This window comes from Pteropus medius, unplaced genomic scaffold (genome assembly GCF_902729225.1).
Source record: "Pteropus medius unplaced genomic scaffold, Ma_sr-lr_union100, whole genome shotgun sequence".
Lineage (NCBI taxonomy): Eukaryota > Metazoa > Chordata > Mammalia > Chiroptera > Pteropodidae > Pteropus > Pteropus medius.
The window spans coordinates 17692231-17713301 of record NW_024349798.1 but is presented as its reverse complement, the minus strand read 5'-3'; the positions used below and the strand labels follow the sequence as shown (position 1 = coordinate 17713301).

The 21071-nt window shown below is 39.0% G+C and overlaps 1 protein-coding gene and 2 pseudogenes across 1 annotated transcript; all 3 read left to right on the top strand.

Moving 5' to 3' along the window:
• Positions 1-3415: 3415 nt before the first annotated feature.
• LOC120620532 (olfactory receptor 2M5-like) lies at positions 3416-4512 on the top strand (annotated as a pseudogene).
• A 6925-nt stretch (positions 4513-11437) lies between these two features.
• LOC120620677 (uncharacterized) lies at positions 11438-11556 on the top strand (annotated as a pseudogene).
• Positions 11557-19341: 7785 nt separating this feature from the next.
• LOC120620531 (olfactory receptor 56-like) lies at positions 19342-20563 on the top strand. The gene has a single exon (XM_039885593.1). It carries the CDS (start codon positions 19610-19612, stop codon positions 20561-20563), a length of 954 nt encoding a protein of 317 aa, XP_039741527.1. The 5' UTR covers positions 19342-19609.
• The last annotated feature ends 508 nt before the right edge of the window (positions 20564-21071 follow it).

Below are 21071 nucleotides of genomic sequence, written 5' to 3'. Positions count from 1 at the left end.
TGGTTTCTCCGCTTTTAGTAATCTCTGTTCTTTGCAGGCTTTAATTGTTTTAAATTTGTTAGTCTTTTCCTTTGTTAAATAATAATATCATTGCATATAAGTACCATATTTATGATTATTTATTGAGATATTATTTCTGGCACATACTTTGTTTCTTCAGATGTAAGCATATTTATCAATCATTTGTAGAAAAAAATGTTTTGACTTTTTAAATGTTTTGTTTAAATTGAGCTGATCTTATTTAACTTTTTATTAGTTCATAAACTTAAAAAAGTAATATATATGTACTCGTGGAAGTGAAAGTTGATTATTTTAAATTGCTAATATTGTTTTTTTTAAGTTTTATTTTATTATTAGATTCAAGCATTCAGTACATTGATTAGACATTTATACAGTTTATAAAACGATTCCACTAATTGCTCTTTCTCTCCTCCGGTTCTCCACCTTGCCATTACATTAATGCTAACCGCATTCTCTATGCCATGCTCCCCATCCCCTCAACTATTTGTCAACTACTAATTTGTACTTCTTTAACCATTCACTCCATTCTTTCAAACTCCCAACACTCCTCCCCTCTAGCTTTCACCAGATTGTCCTCTATATTTGTGAGTCTGGTTTTGATTAGTTTGTTCTTTTTGTTCCTTAGATTCCACATATAGGTGAAATCATATGGTATTTATCTTTCTCTGTCTGACTTATTTCACTCATATTTTGAATCATCCTGTTTTTACTTTCATTTGTCTCAAGGTATCTTTCGATTTCTTCCTTGATCTCATCATTAATTCATACATTGTTTTGTAGCATGTTATTTAGCCTCTATGTATTTGTGTTTTTCATTTTTCCTTGTAATTAGTTTCCAGTTTCATACCCTTATGGTCGTAGAAGATTCTACATATGATTTCAGTCTTCTTAAATTTACTGAGACTTGTTTTGTGGCCTAACATGTGATTTATCTTGAAAAAATGTTCCATGTGCACTTGAGGAGAATGTATATTCTGCTGCTTTGGGGTGAGACACTCTTTAGATATTAAATTCATCAGGTCTAGTGTTTCATTTAAGGCCACTGTTTCCTTTCTGGTTTTCCGTCTGGAAAATCTGTTAATTGGTGTTAATGGGGGTTAAATTCACCTACTATGACTGTATTGCTATCCTGTGTTGGGTGTATAAATGTTTACTAGATTCATGTCCTCTTGTTGGATAGATCCTTTTATCATTATGTGATGCCTTCTTTGTTTCTTATTATAGCCTTTGTTTTAAAGTCTCTTTTGTCTGATATAAATATCGCTACCTCAGCATTTTTTCATTACCATTGTGAAATATCTTTTTCCATTCCTTTATTTTCAGTCTGTGTGTGTCATTTAATCCGAAGTGGGTCTTTTGTAGACAGCATATGTATGGGTCTTGTTTTCTTATTCACTCAGACACCCTATGTCTTTTGACTGGAGCATTTAATCCAACTACATTTAAAGTGATTATTGATAGGTACATAGTTTTTGCCATTTTATTTGCCGTTTTGCTATTCCCCACTTCTTCTTAAGGAAATCTAACATTTCATATAATAATTGTCTTGGTGGTAATGAATATCTTTAGCTTTTTATGTCTGGGAAGCTTTCTATCTGTCCTTAGATTCTGCTGTGTGGAGGCTAGCCTTTTGAAATGGGATTCACCCCAGCAGGCTCATGTGCCTGTTGAGACCACCTTTTGTGTGTGCATCTTGTATGGCAAATCGAGTGGTGCTTCTTTGAGGTCTGATGCCAACCTCTGAATGTGTAGGTTCTTGTGAGAGCTCCCCTTCAGACCAAGATCAGCCACTGCCTGTGGTGGCCCATGGCTACCTGGTAGGGAGCTACAAAGCTATCTACGGTTGGACATTGCCTGTGTTGTACATGGAGAAGACACACTGTGAACCAAGGCCAGTTGCCACCAGCTCTGGGCCTGGGGCAGCTCATCAAAAAGCCCAGGGCACCCTAAGACTTGAGATAACCTGCCAACTGTCCTTAAAGCTCAGCAGCTAAAAGAGCTTCATGTGATATGCAAGTTGGATGTGGCAGGGTCCAGGGGATCACCAAGGTTGGGCAAGTCGTGCTCCCTAAGTTAGTGCAGATTCAGATTGGGGCCAGTGCTGAGCCTGTGGCCACTCAAAATTTCTCAGATCACACTGAGGCCAGCTGCTTCTCTCCTTGGGCCCATAGACCCTTGTTATTTTTCCAAAAAGTGCTGCAGCTCAGGTCAAGAATTGTTGCCTGCCACCACAAGTGACTCTAGAGGTGCCGGGGCCAAAGTCTGTTGCTTGCTTCTGAAGGAGCCTCCTGCAGAGAGCTCCAGGTGGGGCTGGTTGCCCAGCCATAGAATTCCTCCACCAATGTGAGTTAGGTGGGGTGGGTTTCAGGGAGTCCCCAGGGTGGAGTAAGTGGAATTTACCAGGCCAAAGCAAATTTAGATTTGGCCATGTGTGAGGAGAGCTCAACACAGTCAGCATAGTGCTCACATGTAAGTTGGAAAAAAGGAGAGCTCAACAAAGGGACAATGACAACTATTTCTCTAGCCCTTGCCCTGAAGCCACGCATAACTCAGTCTTCTCTGTATGCCTTTGGCACCTCCTGAGCTGCTGTCCCTCTTCCAGAGCCAGGGTTAGAACCTGTGTGTGAACAAGTCTGTATGCAGGCACTTTAAGGGGATGCCTGGGTTCCCAGCTATCTTCCTTCTCATTTGGACAGCTAGAACCATTGCTGATTTTCACAGCCAGATGTTTTGGGGGCTCCTCCTCCTGGCACCAGAAACTTGGGCTGGGAAGGCTGGTGTGGGGCTACGGCCCCTCACTCCTCCTGAGGGGGACCTCCACAGCCTATCTATCCCTCTTAACGCTAAACTGCCACACATGGTTGTGGGGCCAGGCTATTTCCGACTCCACCACTCCTACAACTCAATGTGGTTTTCTCTTTAAATCCTTAATTGTAGGAGTTCTATTCAGCGAGATTTCAGATGGTTCTCCAGGTTGATCATTCTATAATTTAGTTGTCATTTTAATGCAGTCATGGGAAGTGGCAAGCACAGTGTTTACTTCTCTACCATCTTGACCAAATCCCATAAAGCAGGAGCATTGTAAAATTAGAAATTATCCTTGTGTAAATTACATTAATAATGCTTTTTCAGGTTAAAATTAAGTCTGTAATATCAGACTGGGATATATGTATAAATTTGGTGTTAATATAGGAAAATGCCTCTCTTACATTAAAGTTAATGACGTGCATTGTAATATGTGGACTGGTTTCAAAGTACATCAGAACATGGACAAGAAATATAGAAAAATGTTAAGAATTGATTCAAGTGATCATGGATGACTATTTTTATGTTTGTCGTTGTTATATTGTTCTTTATAAAGACTTTGATAAGCAACTGCTTTACTACTATGACAGTTTTTACAAGTCTTTCCCGTTTCTGTTGACACCAGTCATGTGGAGAGGAAATGAAACAGAACTCACAGATTTCACCCTCCTGGGCTTTTTTCCGGAATTTAGACACATCACAGTCATAATCGTCACCATTCTCCTGATCTACATGGCCGCCTTCACTGGCAACACTCTGTTGATCCTGCTCATTTGGTTGGATTCACGGCTCCATACCCCCATGTACTTCCTGCTTAGTCAGCTCTCCTTAATGGATTTGACTTTGACTTCTAGCATTGTCCCCAAGATGGCAGCCAACTTCTTCTCTGGACGGCGGAGCATCTCATTCCTGGCTTGTGGGACTCAAATATTCTTCTCCCTGACTGTTGCCATTGCAGAATGCATCCTTATAACTGTCATGTGCTTTGATCGCTATGTGGCCATCTGTAATCCCCTCCGGTACCCTGTCATCATCAGTCCTAGGGTTTGCTTGCAGATGATTGCTATGTCTTGGGCTGGAGGAGCACTTACTTCTATGGGCCATGCTGCTTTCACCTTGCATTTTCACATTTGCAGCCCCAGAGAGATCCCTCACTTTTTCTGTGAGGTCATGGCTGTCCTTAGGATTGTCTGTGAGGACATTTCAGCCTATGAAAAGGCAGTGGTAGTGACCAGCATCCTTGTTTTGCTGGTGCCCTTATCTCTCATCTTGTCCTCCTATGTTCTCATCTTCCTTGCTGTACTCCAGATGAACTCCCCAGAAGGCAGGAACAAGGCTCTGGCCACTTGTTCCTCTCACCTCTGTGTGGTGGGTCTCTACTTTGGTCCAGGTATGTGCATCTACATGAGACCTGGCTCTGCCAAGACTCCAAAGTTGAATCAGGGTCTCTTTCTGTTTGGAACAGTCCTCACTCCTCTCCTGAACCCTCTTGCCTACAGTCTCAGAAACAAGGAAGTTATAGGTGCACTAAAAAAGTTCATTGGAAAGTGTCAGTCTTCCAGATAGAGGGTAGAAAGCCCACTATCAGCTGCAAGCAATTCAGAGATATACCAGCAAAGGTATATCTTCAGGACCCTGGAAGAGCCAACTAATATTAATGAGTTGCATTTTTTCCTGCATCTGTAGAAAATAAATGTTTAAAGTTTTTTTTGTCTCTGTCTTAGAATTTCTGTCTAGTAGTCCCAGATGACATACTGGTACAAGACAAGGGAATATGCCCACCCTTCCTCTGCACCATTTCTACTTGATGGTCACATGTACACTAACATTTGCTGAGGTTCTTGTTAGTTCCATGAGAGAAAGTTCATAGAATGCAGAACATCCCCTAGCGCTCAAGTAATGCCTCAGAAGCACTCAATGGTTAATTAATGGGTATGAGGATAGATTGTTGAGAATCAAGTAAATTTTCCAGTGTTGTTTTGTTCTACCTAAGAAGACTATTAATTTCTCTCAATCCTATGAAAGTGCAAGGTCTTCACCTCTATGTCAGTGCTTCCAATGAGTGGCTTCCGGATCACCTGCATTAGAATCACATGTTGTCTTTATTAATTGTACCCACAAAGTAGTTCTGTGCCATTTCAGACCAGCAGAAGTAGAAACTATTATATGGGGCTCAGGAATCTGACTGGCAGACTTTCAAGAGATTCTCACAACCATCAACGGATGAGAGCCCTCCATCTATTTATTAACCTAGCTAATTTTCTAGACCAGAATGGCAAAATTTTACCAGTTTTAAAGTTTCCTAATATTTTTATAATGTATTTGGAGGATGGGTTAAAGTAGCTAGCAGAAACTAATGTTATTTTAAAAAATTATAGGAAATTAGCTTTTTAAAAATAATTTAAAGTTTTGAGCACTCAAAAGTGAGTAAATAAAGTAGTTTTAAAAAAGGCAATGTTTGTATAATAACATATGACTGATTTAAAATATTTATGACATAGAATGAAATTTTAAGCAGGATGCATTAGAAGTGTTTCCAAGATGTTGCTTTGTGTCAAAAATTGAACGTGTTCAATATAGCTAGTGAAAACATTAGGAACTAATTACATGCATTTTTAAATGATAAACAAAATTAAAAAAGAGCCTGTTTTTCAGTCAATAGGGAACAATCATAGTGAGCACTGATATCTTGATATCTCCTTCCTTAGATGTCTCAGAAATCATTAATAAGATAATTATTATAAATAGAAAATCTGAATAGTAGGAAGCTTAAAGATATTTATGTATAATATTAACTGTCGCAACAATATTAAACATGAGCCCACTAGATTTTCTAGGGCAACAGTGTAGATTTAAGGAATCTAGTTCAAGGAAGGATCCTGGAAACTTCCCTTAATACTCTGTCAATACACCCCTTCCCTGGAGAGTGAAATAATCTATCAGGTAAGGGGAAGGGTACGTAATGCACACTCTCATGGGGCTGTCACCACCTACTTGGTGGGACCATCACACTCTAGGACTGCAAGAGGGTCCACAGATAAGATTGGGCTTGGAATATGACTCTGGGAAGGAAGGGAGAAATATTAATAATAATGAATAATAATTATAATAAGAAATAATTAAGAATATTTCAGATTGAAGAGCATGTTTTAAAAATATATGTTTATAAAACATGTTTCTTATGTATGAAAACTTTAGTACAGAGTTATAGTTTTATATGGAAAGGTAAGCATTTTAACCATATGAGATTCACAGCAAATAGTTTTCAAAGTGGTTCATAAGGAAAACCCTCATCTTGGACTTTGACTTGTGATCCTCCATTTCTTGAGGACTCTTTTGCATGAAATGACTTAATCCTTTAAGGGGAAATAATCTAATAAAAATAATTAAGTATATAGTCATTCCAGAAAATTAAGGTTTTATCTGAATTAAATCATAGATCTTTTTTTTATTTTTTTCATGATTTTAATTTTTTTAACTTATAAGTGCTATTCTGTGCATATCTTTTGTTATAAACAACTCATATCTATTCTGTTAATAAAGTGTTTTTTAAATTAAATAAATTAATAAATACAAAATGAAAAGAAAATTTTGTAACTGAAAAAGTTATGTTTGAAGATAGAAACTAGAATACTGTGCGAATAGGATGTGAAAAAATTTCTCTATTCTAAAAGGAAATTCAGAGTAATTGCTATTTCAGGAGCCCAGAGATACTAAAAATAAAAGAGGTACATTGAATTGGGGCAGGCAGGGGATGACAGATAATGGAAGAAAAATTTCTCCAGTTTTCATATGCTTTTCAGACTCCAGAGACAACTGGTATAAAAATATTTATATCACCTTAAGAAATAAGTTGAGAGATTTTTGGCAAATCAGAAGGCTAAATTATAATCACCAATTGTATAACCTACATATTAAAAGTCAAAAGAATATAAATCTATATAGGAAAAATCATGAACACTAACATTTTACAGAACATTGAGTAATTGCTCAGGGTCTTGCTTCTTCTAGTAGTTTTTGTGCATGTCATCCAGAAGATATTAGGTTTGAGTACAGAAAATTAGGGTGGAATAGGGTGATTGTCTGGTGACAACTCAATGGCTTCTTGTTAAGCTATGAGCAGGCATCAGCATACCCCAAGCTCCAACTCTTGGTCCCCCTGATAGGAACTGCATTCTCCCAGCTACACTTCAATCCAAGCAAGGTCTCTTTATACATGTTCAAGAAGATATGATGGGAGAGAACATTGTTTGCTCGATAACTCAAGAAAAATTTTGAAAGCCTCTTATGGCAGGCAATGTTTTAGGCACTGGGGCTAGAGCAGTGAAGAAAGAATAAGCATACTCTCATAGAGCTTACATGATAGCTGGGGACATAGGAAATAATAAGTAAATGTTCAATATGTCACATGCTGACAAGTATTCTGAAGAAAAGAAAAAGGAAGAAAGGAGAACAGTGCTACTCCTTACAGTTGGTCTGCAAGGGCATCTCTGATTAGGAGATACTTGAGTGGAGACCTTACTGAGTATGGGAAAAGCAGCACACTTCAAAGGAAAGTCATTCCATCACAGAAGCAGTAAAAAAGAAAGCCTTTAGGGTAGAAGTGGGCATAAATGTTGAAGGTACAGTGACGAGGCTAGTGTGGTTGACAGTAGTGATAAGAGACAGTCAGCAACAAGCATGGGTGAATTATCCAGGGCTAATGAAAAAGGCACTGGGGCTAGGTGGAGGACATCTGAGCTGAGTGGAAGCCTGTCAGCTGAAGAAAGGGACTCAATTCTGGATGTGTCTCCAGATTGGCTGAGAGAAGAGAGAGAAGGAGGAGGCAAGGCAGCTCTGAGATGCTGGCATGCACAGTTTTGAGAAGAGCTGTCTTAAATGTTCGGGCCCATCATATCTCCAGCAATGTCCCAGGAACAGGGAGCACCTGGATGTTAAGATTCATGACCACCAGAATCAGTGTGGCCCTGTCTTTCCTACATGTGGGCCTATCTCCAGACTCCATCACCTCAACTCCTTTGTCTTGTGGCTTCCTGTTAGATTGGGCCAGTGACAGCACCAACAGGTCAGAAGTAAGATGGAGAGAAGTTGTCCTCACTAGGCTGGGCAGGGAATGACTGCATCCTCCACCAAGGGACCCTACCCTATAGGGAATACTCCTGGTTCCATTCTCACTACTCCTTCACTTTGGGACCAGGGTGGCAGTGTCCTACCACTGCTAGCCACTGGCCACTCTGCTCTTCATGCAGTCTTCCCTGTCTGCCCTGACCCTGCACATCACACCTCATTGATGCTCTGACACTGCTGAGGGTGCTTTCTTTGTCGTTGGAACTCTGAGCAGCAAAGAGCAGTCTCACATAGCAGTACCACATCACTGTCTCCCAGTTACAACTTCCCTGATACAAGGTACAGTTTCCGCCCTGTTTGGTGGGAGGTAAGTGGGACAGGGGGCACTTCTGTAGCACTGGTGTCCCAGGCTCTTTTCATCCCCTTCCTATGAACTATTGGCATCTTTGGGCTGCAGCTCATCCAGTGATCACTGAAACATCAGGTCTTACTAGTGTTCATGCAAACCAAGATGCAGCTTGAATTCTTGCCAACATACACTATTGACAGATTGGATAGATGCCAAGGCAATACAGCTCTTACCTATCAAACAAGGAAAGTGGAAATGCTCAGACAAAGAGTGTTGGATACTCCTTGGGTCACAGCATTGAGTGGATGATCTGCTCTCTCAGATCAGAGGGCAGCACCAAGGCCACCTAATGAGGTCCACATGAGAGCGACTACAGTATTTAAGCCCAACAGGTAGAACATACATGTGGTGAAAATGAAAGCTGCATCCAGCCTTTATTGTAATGTGAGGCCAAATCAATCTCAGAAATCCCAATGTTCTTATCCAATTATTGGCGCATTTTTTCCAGATTTTGGTTCCTGTGTTTGTTTAGTGCTTAGAACTAACAGATGAAAGGAGGCATGAAGCTATCCAGGTTCCTGGTAGGTCACATATAGTGCATCATACATATGGAAATGGACGCTAGCAAATCATCAAATCTTTACTGATTCTCAAGCCATGACATGAGCAAAACTGCTATGCAATGTTGATGAAGTGATGAAGAATAGATGAGGGAAGGGTTGATGTGGGCCTATTTCAAGCCCTGCACATGGTAAGCTTTCTGTAAGTATTAGAGAGCCCTTATCTTCACCCACTTGAGGTGAAGCATCTCCAGAGTTCTTACTGTAGTTTGGGAGAAAAGGAATGAATTCACAAAACAGAAGAAGGGATACATCAAGAAATGTGTGAGATTAGTGAAATTGGACAGTTTGCTGAGATGAATGAATGTGCTTCTCTTTCTACATCTTTTATTCCCTGCTCTAGAAAAAAGAGAAATAAGTGTCTACCTATGTTATCACACACAATTTATTGACAACCTAGGCATAGCCTTGTAAGATCAGCAACTGCTTCTGATATTTGTTACAAAAGAGTGATTTAATATCAAATGTTCCAAAAGTACGCTGGTGTGTGTGTGTGTGTGTGTGTGTGTGTGTGTGTGTGTGTTGTGGCCAAAACATTTAGTCACCTAGAAATATATTCGTCAAATGGTCTATATTGGAGGTTAGTGTGTAAAATGAGACATAAAAAGAAAAGTGGATGTAGCCATACTTTTATTTGACAAAATAAACTTCAAGATTAAAAAAGTTAACAAGCAACAAGGATGGACACTTCATAATCATAAAGAAGGGAATACATCAAGATGACAAAACACTTACTTATATCTATGTTCTCATTCTCAGAGCACCAAAATATATAAAGCAACTACTAGTACAACTAAAGAGAGAAACTGACAAAAACATCATTATAGTAGAGAATCATACAGCTATAAAGAGATCATTCAAACATAAAACTAATTAAAAACATACACTTAAGTGACACATTAGAACAATTGGACATAATCGACATTTACAGAGCCTCTCATCCCAAAACACCAGAATATACATTCTTCTTTAGTGCACATAAAACATGCTCAAGGATAGACTGTGTTAGGATACAAAAATATTTTTGACAAATTTAAGAAGATTGAAATCATACCAAGCATGTTCTCTCACCATAATGCTTTGAAACTGGAGCTCAATGGCAAAAAAGTAAGAAAACCCACAAATATGTGAAAATTAAATAACATGCTACTGAAGAATGATAGTGTCATAAAGAAATAAAAGGGGAAATCAAGAGAAACATAGAAACAAATGAGAATAAAAATACAACATATCAAAACTTGTAAGATACAACAAAAGCTATAATAGGAAAAAAGTTCATATCATTATAGGCCTACCTCAAGTAACATGACAAATCTCAAGTGAACAAACCAACATTACATTTTAAAGAACTAGAAAAAGAATAATTGAAGCCGTAAGTCAACAGAAGAAAGGAAATAATCAAAATTAGAGCAGACTTGAATAAAATTGAGAACAAGAGGAAATAAAATATTAATGTGACAAAGAGCTGGTTTTTTGAAAAGACCATTAAAATTGACAAAACCCTGGCTAAACTCACTAACGAAAAAAGAGAAAAGACAGAAGTAAACAAAATCAGAAATGAAAGAGAAGCCATGACAGACACCACAGAAATACAAAGTATCATAAAAGAATACTATGTAAGATTATATGTCACCAAATTCAATAACCTACCCAAAAATGGACATGTTCTTGGGAACATACAACCTTCCTAGACTGAATCATGAAGAACTGGAAAATCTAAGTAGACTAGTCAACAGTAAGAAAATCGAAACAATCAACAAAAATGTACTAAAAAGTAAAAGTCCTGATGGCTTTACTAGTGAATCCTACCAAACATTCAAAGATGATTAAATATCTGTTTTTTACCAAACTCTTCCAAAAAATTGAAGAAGAGGCAATACTTCCTAACTCATTTTATGAGGCCAACATACCTTGATACCAAAATCTAGTGAAGATAACACACAAAAAAATAAAACTACAAACTAATATATGTCATGAACTCAGATGGAAAAATCCTAAACAAAATACTAGCAAATGAAATACAGCAATACATTAAAAACATTATACATCATGATCAAGTTAGGTTCATTCCAGGGACACAAGGATGGTTCAATATATGCAAATCAATCAATATGATACACCACATAAACAAAATAAAAAAAACAAAAACTATATGATCATATTAATAGATGCAGAGAAAGCATTTTATAAAATACAACACCATTTATGATTAAAACACTTAATAAAATGGATATAGAAGAAAGTACCTGAACATTATAAAGGCCATATAGGACAAACCTTGAGCTCATAGCATATTCAATGGTGAAAAACTAAAAGCCTTCCCTCCCAGATCAGGTTCTTTGCTCTCACTACTCTAATTCAATATAGTGTTGGAAGTCCTAGCCAGAGCAATCAGGAAAGAGAAAGAAATAAAAGGCATCCAAATTGGGAATAAAGAAGTAAATTTTCACTTTTTGTAGATGACATAATTCTCTATATAGGAAACTCTAAAAGCTCCACCGAAAAACTATTAGAAATAATAAACAAATACAGTAAAGTTTCAGGTGACAAAATCAATGTACAAAAGTCAATTGCAGTCTACAGCCATGCCACCCTGAACAAGCCCAATCCCGTCTTATCTCGAAAGCTAAACAGGGTCAGTCCTGGTTAGTACTTGGATGGGAGACCACCTTTGAATACCAGGTGCTGTAGATGTTTTTGTTTTTGTTTTTAAGTTGATTGCATTTCTATACACTAGTGGTAAAGTTTCTGAAAGAAATAAAAAAACATTATTTAGCAATTGCAACTAAAGAATAAAATACCTAGGAATAAACTTAACAAAGCATGTTAAAGACCCATGCACTGAAAACTATAAAACATTATTAAAAGAAATTGAAGAAGACACAAGAAAATGGAGAGATGTTCTGTGTTTAAAGATTGGACTTATCAACATAGTTAAAATGGGTATATTACCCAAAGCAATATACAGAATTACTGCAATCCCCATCAAAATCCCAGTAGAATTTTTTTTTAAGGAAATAGAACAAGAAATCATCAGATTTGTATGAAATTACAAAGACTTCCAAATAGCCAAAACAGTCCTAAGGAAAATAATAAGGCCAAAGGTGTCACTCCGTCTGATTTCAAGTTATACTACAAAACAACAATAATCGAAACAGCATGGATTGGTAGAAAAACAGACATTAGAACAATGAAACAAAATTGAGAGTTCAGAGATAAACTCACATGTATAAGAGCAAATGGTTTTCAACAAAGGAGCCAAAAACATGCAATAGAGAAAAGAAAGTCCCTTCATTAAATGATGCTGGGAAAATTGGAGAGCCACATGCAAAAGAAGGAAACTAGACTGCTATCTCTCATCATATTCCAAAATTAACTCAAAATGGTTCAGAGATCTAAATATCAGACCTGAAACAATAAGTTGTATAGAAGAAACATAGGTAGTGAACTCATGGACCTTGGATTTAGAGAGGATTTTATGAATTTCACTTCACGTGCAAGGGAAGTAAAAGAAAAAAAATGAATGGGACTATATCAAACTACGAAGCTTCTTCACAGCAAAAGAAACTGTCAACGAGGCAAAGAGGGAAACATCTGAATGGGAGAATATATTTGAAAACAATGCCTCCAATAAAGGGTAAATATCCAAAATATGTAAAAAGCTCATACAAATCAAGAAAAACAATTACAAAAAACAAAAACAAAAAACAAACAAAAACAAAGAATCCAATTTAAAAAATGGGCAAAGAACTTGAATAGACATTTTTTCCAAGAAGACATTCAAATGGCCAGCAGACATATGAAGAGATGCTCAATTTCAGTAGCTACCAGGGAAATGCAAATCGAACCCACAATGAGATACCACTTCAGACCTGTTAGATGGTCTATTATCAACAGGACAAGTAATGACAAGTGTTGGAGAGGTTATGGGGAAAAGGGAATATTTATGCACTGCTAGTGGGAATGTAAATTGGTACAATCACTATGGAAAACAGTATAGAGGTTCTTCAAAAAATTTAAAATAGAATTATCATATGACCCAGCAATCCCTCTTCTGGGTATTTATCCAAAACATTTGAAAACATTTCTTTGTAAAGATATATGCACCTCGATGTTCATAGCAGCATTACTCACAGTGGCCAAGACGTGGAAACAACTGCAGTGTCCTTTGGTAGATGATTGGATAAAGAAGATGTGGTACATATATACAATGGAATATTACTCAGCCATAAGAAGAGATGAAATACTGCTATTTGCAAAAACATGGATGGATCTTGAGATTATCATGCTAAGTGAAATAAGCCAGACAGAAAAAGTTGAGAACCATATGATTTTACTCATATGTGGAGTATCAAACTGAAAGCAACAAATAAACATGACAAACAAAGAGAGATTTATGGACAGACAACAGTTTAGTGGTTACCAGTGGGCAAGGGGAGTTAGATAAGGGTAAAGGGAGTCAAATATATGGTGACAAAAAAGTATTTAATTTTGGATGGTGAACCACAATGCAATATGTATGTGTATAATGAATTATTAAATTATACACTTTAAACCTATATAATTTTATTAACTAATGTCACTCCAATAAATTTAATTAAAAATATAATTTTAAAAAAAAGCAAACATGATATATGTGTACGTGATAGGCATTGCATTGAATAGCTCCCAGCATGAAACCTCAGGGGTGGAAGATGTAGGTGAGATGAGTGTTCAAAGAGAAGCTAATTTGATTTTCTGAGAAATCAGCCAATAGGCTGAGAATGCAAGTCATGAGAACACGTGAAAACAGACCCATTATCCTTGGGAAGGTTCAGAGTAGCCAGTGGAAGAAGACCAAATAGATGGAAAGATTATTTTATTTTTTTAGAAAACTGTTTCACTAATTCCAGATCCAGAGCTCCAGAGCCCAGGTGAGTAAAGGCTGGGAACAAGACACCACAGGCCCACTATTAGAAATGGTTCTAATCCGTGTGCTGCAGGTCCTGCCTTCAACCCTGTAATTACCTCAGTTCCATGAGAGACTAAGACAGCCACACTGCCCCTCACAGGATGTCAATATGTCTTTCTCATCAGTATCCATACAATACATGCTTTTATCTCATATATGAGCAGAGTTTCAACATCTCTCATATAAAAGGATCTCAAAAGGTACTTGTGGTTGTAAGAGGTAGTAACAAATGAGCAACCCTGCAATCACTGGCCATTGGGGTAACAGACACTTGAGAGGTTGCTTTGTTTTTTATCATTCACGCAGCTGTTTACATTTTGTAAGTGATAGAACAAGTCATGATGACTTGTAATGATGGAAGGAACTGTTGTGAAGGTTATGAGGATTCAATTAGACAACACACAGAGAGAGCTTAGTAGAATACTGAGCACTTAGAAAACACTCTATAAATGTTTGCTACTGTTATTTGAGGTGTTGTTTAACCCACAACAAATAGAGTGCGATAAGCCAGGGCATAGCTGAAGTATACAGATCAACTCAGGCCAATATCAAGACAAACTGTGCTTGTGCGTGGAGCCTATACGATTGTTAAGGTTTGGAACTAGGTCATCTCCTCCAACTAGAAAATATGCATCCCTTAGACTTTCCATGTGTCATACTTTCATTCATGCCAGCAAAATTGTCTTATATTTGATGACAGTTACAGTGCCCGGTTAGCTTGCCACTAGGACTTCAGGGTTATAACTAATCCCTTAAGTTTATTTTATGGGTATCAGTGTTAACCTCGCACACATCTGAAGGTGCTTCTAATTGGAAATATTACAAAGTAAACAATATGTACCTTGCTGATGGTTAATTTACACACACACACACACACACACACACACACACACATACACACACACCCCACAGTCACTCCAACTTGAATTTGGTCACCTCAATGAACTATCTCTTAAGAAACTTATTTTCCCACCTAGGCCACCCGCTGGGGTTTAGGAAAGGTAGGTGGAGGCGGATGGGTGTTTACATCAGTTATTATGGAAATGGCAAAAATCCAGCAAGAGCTCTTAAAGGAGCAACTCCAAAGTCATCTGGAATCCAGAGGAAAGGGTTGGGGTCATAACCTTGAATCATCAGATATCACTTTCACTGTCCATAATGTTGAAATGATAACACACGTTATTTTCACTCACATTGTGCTCTTGAAGATTATGTGACACAAATAAGTAAAATCACATTTGTCAATGCTAAAATTTAGTACAAATACAATTCAGTGTTTGGACCTTGAAGCAGAACTATGTGAATGTCTATAACAGACCTGCCACAGCTCCCTTGTGCAACTTGCTCAGAGCAGAGCACAGGGCAGGCAGCCAGGACAGCAGATAGGCCTCAGGGACTGGGATGACCCTGCATCTGCTCTCACAGGGCCCTTTGGGAAGAGATGACATAGAAAAGGCAGGTGATGTTGCTGTCATTGCAGAGATTGCACAGAGAAACAAGTGTTTACGTTAGCTGGTGGAAATCCAAAAGGAAGGAGAACTTCCTGAGCATAAAAACCTGTCTCACTAACAAGTTCTGAATTTTCCTGTATAGATGGCAGCAAAAAATGGTCAGTTCTGTCTACCTGGCTGGATTCACACAAGAAAATGGACAAAAGCAAAAAACTGCATATCTTGGAAAGCTATGTATTTGCAGATTCAAGTAGAAAACTAAGGTAAGGTGAGAAAAAATGATCTCCTTAATGACATAACATTGAATTTGGTTGCATTTAACAAGTGTCATAAGCAATTCTACTTCAGTGATGTCACAAACCCATTCTTTTGACTAAGATGAAAAGTATTTCACTAACGAATCCAGTTTCAGATAGGTTTGACAAGATGTTTTTGTTTCATTTCAAGGTGCCTGTTCAGATGACTGCCTTTAAACCAGAGAAAAGAAGCAAACCATGGTCTCCTTTTCCTATTGATGAACTGACTTGGAAGTGATATACTGAAGAAATTTCCCAGAAGTGATAAAATTCAGACTACTTAATTTTGAAAACCTCTTAAAATCAGTCATGAGAGGGTTTCTCTAACCACGTAATGTTCTGTAAAGGGAACAATGTTCCACACATCAATTGGTTAGTCAATAACTAATCAGAAAATAACGAAGCCCATCTCCTTGAATGCTGCTGACATATTTTCTTTTCAAATATATTTTCCTCATTATCTGGAAATTATGAGAGAAAATAGAATTTGATTTCTCTGTGAAAGGGAAGATGAAAATGAGAGACTGAGCATAAGAGAATTTGAGCAGTGGTCCCATAGGAAATTATAGCAAAAGATGTAAGAGAGTTGACAATTAACTAAGAAAAGGACATAGAAAAGGATGCTAAGTGAAAGAGTAAAATTTAAATAAGGGAGATTGTAGATGCTTTTTGGAGACTAAATGTGTGACTTTATGTGGTGAGTGGAATTGCAGTCATAGGAGTGTGGATAAAGGAGAATCGATATAGGACAGTAGAGACAGAGGACAAAGTGCAGATGCTGATTATGTGGTGCTCGAGGATGGGTGCCAGGGATGTCTCCACACCCTGCTTCTCTGGAAGTTGATCTCTGAGGCCAATGATGCCTCTTTCAGAGGTCCATGTCCTCGGCTCCTGGCTTTCTTTCCTTCCAAGCTCAGTGCCTGCTCACAGAGCACAGCCTATCAGATCACAAGGCATGCATTTCCCAGACCTTTTGCTGAGAGGAGTTTGTCAGGGAAAGGGTTTTGGAGCAAGAGGGCACCATGCCCTTCCGGGATACAAAGAAAGTGATTTACCAACAGGCCGAGATAAAACTCAGGATGAATGTCCCATCATTATCCAAAGAATTTACTAGCATGTGAATTCACCAGAGATGCTAAGGGTGAGCACATTCCACTCTGAGAAATGAACCTGTTAACTACGTTGGTCAGGACTGTAAGCTATGGGAAGCAAAGGTCTGAATCTATACATGTGTTACTATGAGGGTTGAGACCCAGAGAAAGAGAAGTTGCAGAGCGGGCCATGATAAGCAGAATCTACCATAATCATGCAAGCACCATGACCAAGTCTTCTATTGTGCCCCTGCTGATCACGCCACTTTGCAGCCCAAATGAAATGATTCATTTCCTGGACACTTGTAAATGAGACGGTTATCAAAGCAATCTGTGAAGATACATAAAATTCCAAAATATATTGCCACATATATTTACATATTTTCATTCAGCTAAATATGGATATCTTTTAAATGGATGGACATTTTTAAAGTCTTATGAATGATAAAATTTATAATATAAATATAATTGAAATGCATTAATATTTAGAGTATATTTTATAGAATGAAAATCCACATGTAAACTATAACAAACTAATAATTTAAAAAGTTGAAATTAGCTATAGTCACAAATTTCTAAACATTTCTTCTCAGTCCTTATCTATGAGTATATTTTATGCTGATTTAGAACAAGTTCAATTTTTCCTAAAGGTCATTGAAGTAAAAAAAATTAATGTGAATAAGTTAAAAATAACTCAAGAAATCATTTAAAGTTATGCAAGTTGTCAAAGAAGTCGAGGTAAGAGCAGACCTGGGCACAGTCCTTCACCATTAACCAGATGGCTGATCTGGGACTATTAAACTTTTCTGAACTCTAATTTCTTCTTCATCACTAAAATAACAGGGGGATAAAAAATTACTGGGGTGAAGAGTGAAGTAGATTTTCTGAAGGTGGCTTCTAACTCTAAACTCTAAAGTTTCCATAAAAATACTACAAACGTGGAGGATCTCTGTAATAGGCAATCTCAAAGATGGCTCCCAATGGTCCATGCCTGCCAGTACTCATGTCCTTGTGCATGCTCCCCCTTAGCACTTACTACTTCTGATATCAAGATACAAAAAGGCTGTGACTTCCCACTTGCTCTCACACTCTGTATCTCTCCCTCTCCCTCTTTCTCCCTTTCCTTGAAGGAAGCTAGCTACCATATTGTCAGCTGCTTCATATAAAGGCAAGGAACTAAGGTCCTCAGCCCAACAGACAAGAAGGGCTGAATTGCACCTGCAAACAACACTGAGTGAGCTTGGGAAGGATCCTCGAGTTGAGAATTCAGATGAGAGTGCATCACCAGCACCAGAGACCTTGAGGCAGAGGCAGCCAGCCAAGGTGCGCTTGGATTACTGATGGAAAGAGCCATGAGGTAATAAATGTGTTATTTTATCTTAGGATGATTATTATGTCATAATAGATAACAGACAGAATCTATTAAAAAAAAAAAGATCACTTCTATTTTGGCAGGGCCAAGAATCTGATCTATGCAAGGGAAGTGAGACTCTGCTCTTCTGGGTAACCAGGAAGATAGGCTCCATTTGATTCAACAAGTACTGACAGCATCACCATTGTGGTCAAGTAAAGGGGTAAAGGAATACAAACAGTATCCCTGCTGAGAACCAGCTTATTGTCAGTGTGCAAACACAAATTAATTTAGATGTGACAGGGACTGGCAGCTGCTTACCAACCTACTTCCTCTTCTCCCTGTGCACTGAGCTAGAAACACTCCCAGCCTCCCCCGCCCCGCCGCCCCCAGTAAGGCATGGCCATATGACTGGACCCAAATGCTAGAGGAGGGCCCGTGCAGCACTTTTGGGCTTGGCTCATTAACAGGTTCGTACCTTGTCTGCTGCCGGCTCAGAATGACCTCAGAAGTCAGTGTTGTAGATTGTAAACAAGAAGATGACAGGAGCTTGGGTTCTGAAACTCCACTCAGAGGAGGGCCACCTGCCCGTCAACATCTATTTTGGACTTTATTGACGAGAAATATACTTCTGATATCTTAAGCCACTGAGATTTGGAAGACTATCTACTACAAGAGCTAGTATTATCCTCATAAATAAAGCACAAACCAGACAAAGCTACATTTAATAAAACACTACTATGAATATACTTAATGAGGATCTGAAAGTGGGCTGTAATTCAGAAAAAGGCTAGGACATGATTTATTACTTCATGGCTCTTTCCATCAGTAATCCAAGTGCACCTTGGCTGGCTGCCTCTGCCTCAAGGGCTCTGGTGCTGGTGACCTTGGAAAACCACTTAGCTTTTCTGGGCCAATTTCTGAGACACCCTTCCTTTCTAAACACCTACAATCCCATAATGCTAAGTCTCAAATTTGATGGTTTAGTTTTTTAAGGCTCCGTGAACATAGATTTTTGCCATCATGCAATTCCCCTAGCTTTTGAAAAATGAAGACTGCTTTGCATCTCCATTGTGCAAAGTGTCATCTATATTTTTCCATTAAAACATCTTTCATATTTTTTCACATGAGTCTTTCACTACTCGTCATCAATAAAGTTAAAGGTCTTTGATGTCAGAAATTATTCTTTATTCATCTTGTCTCCCTAAGACTGAGCACATGCTGACAGATAATAAATGGGAATATGTATGATTGGAACGAATGCCACATATTTGTCACAGGTTTAAGGGAGGGGACCAGCACACAGGAGAGAGGGGAATGAGATGGGAAGGAAGGGAGGTGGTGGTATTGAGTCCAAGCTTATACTACTAGATGCAGGATGGACATTTACATGTTTTGTGAATAAAGTAGGTGGAGGAGTGGTATAAGATAGCCTTCTTAGCCATAATAATTGGCTAAAAGGATGTTATTTCCAGAAATATCACAGCCTTCTGATGCTGATAAAAGTAAGAAAAGCAAGAGCTTAGGGAACAGAATCCAATACATCTATATGATTTCTCCAATTTTGGCTTTTCTCCTGGGTCGATTACTTCTAACACAGCAGAGACATGGATCAAAGGAATGAGTCTTCCAACATGGATCTCATCCTCTTGGGTCTCTTCCCTGGTATAAAACACGTCCACTTCCTTGTTTCTGCCATCCTCCTGATATACGCCATGGCTCTCTCCATAAACTCCATGCTCATCCTCCTGATCTGGGTGGATTCTCGCCTCCACACCCCCATGTACTTCCTGCTGAGCCAGCTGGCTCTCATGGACCTGACATTAATCTCTAGCACTGTACCCAAGATGGCAACTGACTTCTTCTCAGGGAGGAGAAACATCTCCCGAGGGGCCTGTGGAACTCAGATCTTCTTCTTTCTGACTCTAGGAATCGCTGAGTGCATCCTCATCACCCTCATGGCCTATGACCGGTACATAGCCATCTGCAACCCTTTGAGATATGCCCTCATCATGAACCAGAGGGTCTGTCTGCAGATGGCTGCCACATCCTGGGCTGTGGGCGCTCTCACATCCCTCGCACACACAGCCTATGCCATGCATTTCCCCATTTGTGGTTCTAGAGAGATTTCCCATTTCCTCTGTGAGGTCATGGCCATCCTAAAATTGGCATGTGAGGACATCTCTGCCTACGAGAAGGCTGTGGTGATGACAAGTATTGTGGTACTCCTTGTCCCCTTGTCCTTCATCCTGTCTTCTTACTCTTTCATCTTCCTTGCCGTCTTCCGCATACAGTCCCCCAAGGGCAGGAACAAAGCCCTGGCTACCTGTTCCTCCCACCTGACTGTGGTGAGCCTCTACTTTGGTCCAGCCATACTGGTCTACATGAGGCCTAGTTCTTACCACAGTCCTCAACTAGACCAGGTTCTCTTCATGCTCGGTGCCATCCTCACCCCCATGCTAAACCCCCTCATATACAGTCTGAGGAACAAAGAGGTGCTGTGCGCTCTGAAGAAGGTGTTGGGATGTTGCCTAACATCAAGTCAGACCACAAGCACATGATGGGTGTTAATCACTAGCTCTGCTTCAGTCTAAATCAGCCCTGATCTGATGTCCAGATCTTGGTTCTGGTCTTGCCATACTGGAAACTGCAGTGGGACCCCTGGTACCCCAATTCAGCTCATGTATACATACATCTGGTGAGACATGCATATCTTCCCCAGGCTTCCATGAGAAGGTCAGGCCCACATGCAGACTGTGAGCCGCCAGGAGTTAGGCATCATAGCATTGATGATGGTGGTGGTGGTGGCTATGAGGATGAAGGTAGCACATATGATGACAGTGTCCTTGGAGTGGCAATAGTCTAGGTGGAGGAGGTAGTAACCATGATGATGATCAAGTTTCCCCAAGAAAGGGAACTGAGTCACTGATACTTTGTTCAACCACAAAGAAGATAAGTGTCATCTCCAGTCCGTGAAAGTCCAAAAATGTTCCAGGTTTCAAAAGGTCCTTAAGAAAAAATAAAAACTGAATTGGATTCTTGTTTCCTAATCCTTAAAATGAGGAAACT

Coding starts and splice junctions, on each gene's coding strand:
- LOC120620531 (XM_039885593.1), top strand. CDS start 19,610: ATGGATCAAAGGAATGAGTCTTCCAACATGGATCTCATCCTCTTGGGT.